Below are 9508 nucleotides of genomic sequence, written 5' to 3' on the forward strand. Positions count from 1 at the left end.
GGGGGCAGTAACACTGCATTCCAACAGGAGACAAGTATAGCCTACACAGGAGAACGGAATTCCCCTACAAAATATAAACAATGCAGAGCAAATCGGACAGGAAGACAGATAGGCAGAGAGAGAGAGAGAGAGAGAGAGAGAGAGAGAGAGAGAGAGAGAGAGATCGTGAAAACATCTATTGGAGACAGAAGGACTATGGGGAGTCGATGACCTTTTCTGGAATAACGACTAATTGACTTATTACACAACATGCCATTTTCAAATGTCACTTGATTTGATTCCAGAAATAAGCTTTGAATTGGCAAATTTGAGGATCATTGGGTGACAAGAAAGATTCAATGTATTCAATGTTTTCCAACATTTGGAATAAAGTTAAAATGAGGAAGGCAAGGTTAGATTACAGACTTTACATTACTATCCATTTCCATACCAAAGCTATGTTGGAATCACGCGGGCAACGTAGGTTGTAGGTCTACATCGCTATCAGAAAATAGACTACAAAGAGGTGTCATTCTTGTTCGACTACTGCCACAGATTTCCTCAACCCGGAACCCCAGCTTGCTTGCTTTACGTCAAGTGACATCATTGCTCCTTTTGGACGCTGCGTAGTGCGTAATGGATAAAACTGGGCGGAGTTATGTCGGGCTTTCCCCGAATTACCTACTTCAAACCCTGTCACTGAAAGCGGCTCAGTAAGCCTCAGTCACAGTCCGACTGTAAATAAGTTCTGTGACACAACCAAATCTGATGCCGCTATGATGGACGGATATACCCAATAGGCTGTGGAAGTTTAACGGTGTTTGTAGCGTGTTAGATTCATCTGTGTTAGTGTCGGTATCTAGCACCTATGGTTTACATGATGGGGATGCAACCAGAGGGTCCTCGCGCTAGTCGGCGGCGGTCATCGGTGGATGAGCTGTTCGACGCGGGCGCTTGGAGGATCCGCAGTATTTGGGACGGGGTGAAGTTGGAGATCGCGTCTGCAGAGGAGAACCCCGTCGTTCTGAACAGTTTCACTCATTTGGACCCTGACTTGCCCATATTTGAGGTAGGGAAGGACAAGATGACATCCAAAAATAGGCCACTTAGTGGTTGTTTTGAATGAGAACTTTGTAATGCCGATAACTTTATAGGTCTGTCTTATGAACTAAAACTAAAATAGATATAACATGAAATAGATATTGTCATTTTGTAACGAATCATTGACTCAAAAATGTTAACTTTATAGGTCTGTCTTATGAACTAAAACTAAAATAGATATAACATTAAATAGATATTGTAATTTTGTAACGAATCAGACTAAAAAATGTAGCCTACGTGAATAGATATTTGTGGTACATAGTCTACTTCACAAATGCATCCCTCCATTCAAATAGCCAACGTTAATAATGTAGCCTTTTTGCATATCAGTTGTTGGGGCAGTTTGATCACATCTATTCACAATTATGCGATTAGGATAACCTGTCTTATGAGTTTACCTGGCTCAAAATCCAGTGTGATCACCACAGTCTGAATCTTAATCAGCATTACCAGTGCATCACCTTATAATCAGACACACAATAGATGTCTAAGGCCGTTTGAGGTCTCACCTTCTGAATGATTCACACTGTTCTTATGTTTACTTTTGTTTGTGCAATGTATATTCAAACTTCAGAGTTTGAGAGTTCTATTCTGTCCAATTTGGCCAATCAGAACACTCAGATGCTTTGAGTGACATCTGCTGACTGACCCATCTGTAGTGGTGGAGGCTCGAGAGGAGTTTTTCTCCTCAGGAATATCTGCTGATTTTCCCTCTCTCGGCCGCCAACTTTCCTCTCCATAAACCCAGAGAAGGAAAAACACTGCCTGCGCCGCAGGCTCTGGAAATAAAGTGATCAGCCGACCGCAGATAGCCTGCTGTATGAAAACACAGTCTAAGGTGCAGTGGGGTTTCCAAAAAGAAAAAGAAAGGCGAAAAAAGTCATTCTGCCAATACTGATCTGTGAACAGTATTGCCTGATACATAAGGGGCACAGTCGCACAGCACATGGTGTTCTTTGCAGGCAATTATAAAATGGTGGACGATTAATCAAATTTCGGTGCCTTACATAAAGCCCTCAGTGGGAGTGCATGAGGACAGGCTAGGAGGACCGAAGAACCACTCACAGTTTCAACATCGTTCACATGCACATTTTTTAGTTTTCTGGAGATATCTGCAGACATTACCTTTCAAATCAAGCGACAGTATTGTAGTAATTAAGGCCTTTTTCTGAGTCTTCGCTCGCTCTCCATCGCCGGGGTCAGGGGTCAGGGGTCTGTGTTTATCATGAGCCAGTGAAGTCAGAAAAGTGGTAAACAAACTAAACAAGTGGACACCTGTGACCCAGTGTACGCCTGTTATGCCAACACACACACTCATACACACACACACAAATACACACATACACACATACACACACACACACACATACACACACACACACACATACACACACACACACACACACACACGCATACACACACACATACACACACACAGCACTATTGAACAGATGGAATGCCATATATGACGCAGGGCCCTTTGATAAGACATGACATGTCCATATGAGTCAGCTGTTGCGAGTCGAGGCGAGAGAAGGTTCCAGTGTCTGCCGTCAGTAGCTCTTTCTCTCTCCTCCTCAGATCTAATCCGCTCTCATAACGCAATTAGCTAACGGCTAATCCGACTCCCACTGCACTGCACTGTACTGTACTGCTCTGCACAGGCATAAGCATAGGCTAGGCTAACGGCTATTCTTAACCTGGGTAGGCAGGCTGGGCTAACAAGCTAACAGCTGCTGTGTGCAGCACGCAGGGGGCAGGCTGTGGACTGATTAGTCACCGCCATGTCAAATGCAGCTATGCTATATCCCACTCAATGCCTCGGTCTCACTAGCCTGTCAGTGCCTTGTGAAGAGGCCAATAGGCCCCTAGTTCTGTAGGGGAACACTTGACCCTTTGCTGAACCCTGTCAGTGTTCATGCTTAGAGACTCCACAGGTCCTATACACAGTGAGAAGTGCCAGCGCTGCACTGATGCCAGAGCCGTTAGAAAATGAAAACGAGATCCCTGTGCGTCAGTGGAGGCCATGGCAGCTCAGCGCTCAGAGGAGCTCAGAGGAGATCAGGGAGGGCTGAGTAATGAGACCAGATTGGATTTATGGGCTGTCACCGCCCTGCCCCCCCCCCCGGCCCGTCACCTCCACCACTCCACCACTTCACCTCTCCACCTCTCCTTCACTCCACTCCACCTCTCCACCACTCCACCACTTCACCTCTCCACCTCTCCACCACTCCACCACTTCATCTCTCCACCTCTCCACCACTCCACCACTCCACCTCTCCACCACTCCACCACTTCACCTCTCCACCTCTCCTCCACTCCACCACTCCACCACTTCACCTCTCCACCTCTCCACCTCTCCTTCACTTCACCACTCCACCACTTCACCTCTCCTCCTCTCCTCCACTCCACTCCACCACTCTATCACTCCACCACTCCACCTCTCCACCTCTCCTTCACTCCACTCCACCACTCTATCACTCCACCTCTCCTCTTCTCCTCCACTCCACCTCTCCTTCACTTCACCACTCCTCCACTCCACCACTTCACCTCTTCTCCTCTCCTCCTCTCCTCCTCTCCTCTTCTCTTCCACTCCACCTCTCCACCTCTCCACTGCTCTGCTCCATATTAACCTGGGATTGGATTACACCGGCAGGAGGAGAGTGTCAGGAACAAAACAAAAGGAAGACACAGAAAAAACACTGCTCGCTCACTGCAACACACCCCACCACACCACACCGCAAACACACCGCACTGCACCACAACACACTGGACCGCACCGACACAGAAAAACCACTGCTCGCTCACAGCAACACACCCCACCACACCACACCACACCACAACACACTGCACCGCAACACACTGCACTGCACCACAACACACTGCACTGCACCACAACACACTGCACCGCAACACACCGCACTGCACCACAACACACTGCACTGCACCACAACACACTGCACCGCACCGACACAGAAAAACCACTGCTCGCTCACTCGCCCTCTCTGGCTCTTGCTTACTCCACCCCACCGCACCTCTCCGCACCACAACACACCGCACCTCTCCGCACCACAACACACCGCCCTGCCAGTAATCTGAGAGTCTGAGTCTTGTTAAAGCATCTCCAGAGAGTGGCTCAGGAGAGGCATTAGCCTGCCAGCAGGAGTAATCCCCGCTGTGACAAACAGGAATGGTGGCCTGGCCCTGCTCGCATACAGAGCCTCTTTCAACCATGATAGGGGGGGGGGGTGGGTCTTATGCAATAGTCTGCACATTACAGAAACATTTAGAGGAGAACATGCTCTTGTGCACATTACAGAAACGTTTAGAGGAGAACATGCTCTTGTGCACATTACAGAAACGTTTAGAGGAGAACATGCTCTTGTGCACATTACAGAAACATTTAGAGGAGAACATGCTCACATTACAGAAACGTTAAGAGGGAGAACATGCATGCTCTAGCAGTGCTACTGGTGCTTTTTAAAACCACCTGGCTGATGACAGGCTAAGGAGCCAGTTGCACAAAGCTACTGTAATCTAGACTGGTGTGTGGTGTTAGGCCAGTCTTAAGTTTGCTCATCTAGACTGGTGTGTGGTGTTAGGCCAGTCTTAAGTTTGCTCATCTAGACTGGTTTGTGGTGTTAGGCCAGTCTTAAGTTTGCTCATCTAGACTGGTTTGTGGTGTTAGGCCAGTTAAGTTTGCTCATATGCTAGTCTAATGCAAGTTAGACAGTTTCACAAAAATAACTCTGCATCACTGTGAACAATAGCAATGAGACGGCTTGGTTTCTGGGTAAAGCTGAAGAGTTACTGAGATAAAGATAAGGCACAGAGTTGAAGGAGAGAGTTACAGAGTTGATCATGGCACAGAGTTGAATGAGAGGTACAGACAGACAAGTTGATCATGGCACAGAGTTGAATGAGAGTTACAGACGAGGTGATCATGGCACAGAGTTGGATGAGTTACAGACGCATTAATCATGGCACAGAGTTGAATGAGAGAGTTACAGAGTTGATCATGGCACAGAGTTGAATGAGAGAGTTACAGAGTTGATCATGGCACAGAGTTGAATGAGAGAGTTACAGAGTTGATCATGGCACAGAGTTGAATGAGAGAGTTACAGAGTTGAGCATGGCACAGAGTTGAATGAGAGAGTTACAGAGTTGATCATGGCACAGAGTTGAATGAGAGAGTTACAGAGTTGATCATGGCACAGAGTTGAATGAGAGAGTTACAGAGTTGAGCATGGCACAGAGTTGAATGAGAGAGTTACAGAGTTGAGCATGGCACAGAGTTGAATGAGAGAGTTACAGAGTTGATCATGGCACAGAGTTGAATGAGAGAGTTACAGAGTTGATCATGGCACAGAGTTGAATGAGAGAGTTACAGAGTTGATCATGGCACAGAGTTGAATGAGAGTTACAGAGTTGAGCATGACACAGAGTTGAATGAGAGAGTTACAGAGTTGAGCATGGCACAGAGTTGAATGAGACAGAGTTGATCATGGCACAGAGTTGAATGAGAGAGTTACAGAGTTGATCATGGCACAGAGTTGAATGAGAGTTACAGACAAGGTGTCACAGGCGAGGTGATTGTGAGAGCAAGACCAAGCAACATGGCCCACTACACACTCAGTGGCTTTCAAAGCCTTAATCTTTTGTGCTGTGTTTGTCAAAACTGTTTAGGAATGACTTGTTCTGGCTGAAGAGGCTTTTGTGCTCTGACCAACCGGGCCCTTAGCATGTGTGTGTGTGTGTGTGGGTGTGTGTGTGTGTGTGTGTGTGTGTGTGTGTGGCTCGGGCTGGTGTACACGAGCACAGAGGGGCTTTTGTTTGAGTGATTCAGCTGGGGGACAAAGAGCAAGGGGGAGAGAGAGAGAGAGAGAGAGAGAGAGAGAGAGAGAGGGGAAGAGAGGGAGAGAGAGAGAGAGAGAGAGAGAGAGAGAGAGAGGAAGAGAGGGAGAGAGAAAGGAGAGGAGGAGGGGGCTGAATCCCTGAGTATGGAGGAATATGATTGATAACAGCAACAGGGAAAACATTGTGTTTGGTAATTATGAAAATGCAAACCTCAGAAAATGACAGAAACTATAATATGAGCTATGGTGTACATTTAAATATTCAGAAACATCTCCCTGTAGTACTAAATCCTGGTTCTGGTTTTATTAAGTGTTTAATGTGTTTAATTTGTTTAGTGTTAAGTTTATTTAGTGTTTAGCATTTGTTGCATTTATCTGAATTCTTGAATCTCTATCACCTGTGGCTCATTAGCAGGCGGTGAGATCGCCATGGAAACGTTTATTTTCTCCGTAAATCCCAACTTAGTGTGGCCGAACGAGAGACTGCTCTGTGGAATTCTCAAGATTGAGGACTGGAAAATATGTGTGTGTGTGTGTGTGTGTGTGTGAGTGTCTGTATGTCTGCGTGTATGTGTCTGCATGTATGTGGTGTGTGCGCTTGTGTGTGTGTGTGTGTGTGTGCATGTGTATGTCTGTGTCTCTCTGTGTGTGTGTGTGTCTGTGTGTGTGTGTGTGTGTGCATGTGTATGTCTACCTCTCTGTGTGTGTGTGTGTGTGTATGTGTGTGTGTGTGCATGTGTATGTCTACGTCTCTGTGTGTGTGTGTGTGTGTGTGTGTGTGTGTGTGTGTGTGTGTGTGTGTGTGTGTGTGTGTGTGTGTGTGTGTGTTTTCTTTCCAGTCTTATCCCTCAGAGTGTGTGCTCCTCCTCTTGGCTCTGTCCCTGTGCCGTTATGCCTCCTCGAAGAGGAGACTCTGGTACGGTGGAAGAGGAGGCTCTGGTACGGTGGAAGAGGAGGCTCTGGTACGGTGGAAGAGGAGGCTCTGGTACTGAGGAAGAGGAGGCTCTGGTACTGAGGAAGAGGAGGCTCTGGTATTGAGGAAGAGGAGGCTCTGGTACGGAGGAAGAGGAGGCTCTGGTACTGAGGAAGAGGAGGCTCTGGTACGGAGGAAGAGGAGGCTCTGGTACGGAGGAAGAGGAGGCTCTGGTACTGAGGAAGAGGAGGCTCTGGTATTGAGGAAGAGGAGGCTCTGGTACGGTGGAAGAGGAGGCTCTGGTACGGAGGAAGAGGAAGCTCTGGTACTGAGGAAGAGGAAGTTGGGATTTACGGAGAAAATAAACGTTTCCATGGCGATCTCACCGCCTGCTAATGAGCCACAGGTGATAGAGATTCAAGAATTCAGATAAATGCAACAAATGTGGAAGAGGAGGCTCTGGTACTGAGGAAGAGGAGGCTCTGGTACGGTGGAAGAGGAGGCTCTGGTACTGAGGAAGAGGAGGCTCTGGTACTGAGGAAGAGGAGGCTCTGGTACGGAGGAAGAGGAGGCTGTCTAATTTAGTTTGTAAACAGAGGAAGAGTCATCCCTGCTTCTAACATCTCTCTTGACGCATTTCCCTAGAGGAAGTGGGAGCTTAGCTGCTCAACAATGACTGCTCTTTTCTCCCCTTCCAAACATTGGGCTTGTTCCAAATTAGGCACCAATGTGCTCCCTGACAGATGTGTAGTTTATTGTGCTTCGGGCATCTCCCTAAATCAGGAGCATTCTTCAGATTACTTACTCTTACTCTCACACACTAGACATGGAGTGTAGAACCAAAGATAGAACCATTCTGCCTGCAAGTGATTTGGGATACAGCGATGCAATTATCTTTATCACAGGCCTCTGGGCAGTGTCTACACACACACGCACACACACACGCACACACTCACACACATACACATACTCACACACACACACACACACACACATGCAATTATCTTTATCACAGGCCTCTGGGCAGTGTCTACACACACACACACATACACATACTCACGCACACACACACACACACACGCACACACATACACATACTCACACACACACACACACACACACACACACACACACAGCTACATGTATATGTGTGAAAGGTCGGGGTCTTTACCAAAATAATCAATGTTGTGCATCTATTTGTGTTTAGGATGCATCTGTGTAGGAAGTGATCTAAGACAGGTTTCCCTCAGCAGCTGTGTGTGTGTGTGTGTGTGTGTGTGTCCAGGGAGTTTATGGGCTCATTGTGTGAGGGAGGAAGCGTGTAGCTACACTGGGCACCCTCACGTTTGACTCGGCTTCTAGGCTTTGTGTTGGGAAGCTTCTCTATCTGCCTCGTCATCTTCTGGGCTTTGTGTTGGGAAGCTTCTCTATCTTTTGTGTTGGGAAGCTTCTCTATCTGCCTCGTCATCTTCTGGGCTTTTTACACACGAAGGACTTTCCCTGCAAAACTGCACGGCGGCTTCCTGAGCAATACACATCTGTGTGTGTGTGTGTGTGTGTGTGTGTGTGTGTGTGTGTGTGTGTGTGTGTGTGTGTGTGTGTGTGCGTGCCGGCTTCCTGAGCAGTACACATTTGTGTGTGTGTGTGTGTGTGTGTGTGTGTGTGTGTGTTTGTGTGTGTGTGCGTGCCGGCTTCCTGTGCCATATACACATCTGCTAGAGGCTGTGGTGGCGATTCGAGGACTCTGACTGTTATTCTCTATTGTTCTTGGCTGGCTGGATGGCTTCTGGTTGTGTTGACTGTTAGAGGAGATGTAAGTCGATCTTGAAACCTTTTCAGGTGTCAGAAAGGGCAAGCGTGATGTAAGGGGATCTCCGCAGGGACATGTGGTTGGATCGGTTAAAGGTCACCTCGTTTCTGTTCTGCTCTCCTGTGAGCGTTGTGGTTTTTCTCACACCGCCATACATATCAGTGGAAATTAAATCCCTACTTCTGCCATTTAGTTTACCTACCTGAATGACATTAGAGTTGATATAAACCGCATATGCATACAACTAAAAATGGTTTTCTATATCAGACACATCATTCAAAACTGAAAGCCTTTGTGTGTTGTTTTCGAAACTGTGCCATCCAAATCCACCCACACAAATACAGAATGCACATGTCAAAACACTTGACTCATCCAGTGACTTCAACACAAGATTGCGAAATGTGTGAGTAAGAGTGGGATTAGGGTGGGATTAGGGTGGGATTAGGAGGAAGAAGTGAAGGATGAAGGAGAGGAAGGAGAGGAAGATATGAAGATGAAGAATGATGAAAGAACAAGTCAGAAGAAGTACAAGTGTCACAAACGAGACCTGGTCCTCTTTGGTTGTCCAGTGAGGTTTAACCTCAAATTAGAGATATGACTACTTATAGCCTCAAATTCACACTACTAACCGAGATATGACTACTTAAAGCCTCAAATTCACATCTCAAATGTTCACTAGTGCAGCCACCACAGCAGAGATACAGTATAGTTATATAACGGGGAATTAGCTGTCGGAGACTGTGTGTGTGTGTGTGTGTGTGTGTGTGTGTGTGTGTGTGTTTGCATGTTTGCATGCTTGTGTCCATGCATCTGAATGCTTGCATGGATCAGCCGTCAGCTCTGGTTTCA

The 9508-nt window shown here is 47.0% G+C and overlaps 1 protein-coding gene across 1 annotated transcript in view; it reads left to right on the forward strand.

The window, feature by feature from the left end:
* Positions 1-684: 684 nt before the first annotated feature.
* The window catches only part of LOC143106443 (ral guanine nucleotide dissociation stimulator-like), a gene marked incomplete in the record, with an annotated part of 26910 nt that continues 18086 nt past the window's right edge, over positions 685-9508 (forward strand). Inside the window, 1 exon segment of the mRNA XM_076270714.1 lies at positions 685-1048. Coding sequence (XP_076126829.1) covers positions 848-1048 — 201 coding nt within the window.

This window comes from Alosa pseudoharengus, unplaced genomic scaffold, assembly GCF_046254945.1.
Source record: "Alosa pseudoharengus isolate Yale_2024_CS ecotype anadromous, Long Island Sound unplaced genomic scaffold, YU_APseudo_1.1 YU_APseudo_1.1_scf_6, whole genome shotgun sequence".
Taxonomy (NCBI): Eukaryota; Metazoa; Chordata; class Actinopteri; order Clupeiformes; family Clupeidae; genus Alosa; species Alosa pseudoharengus.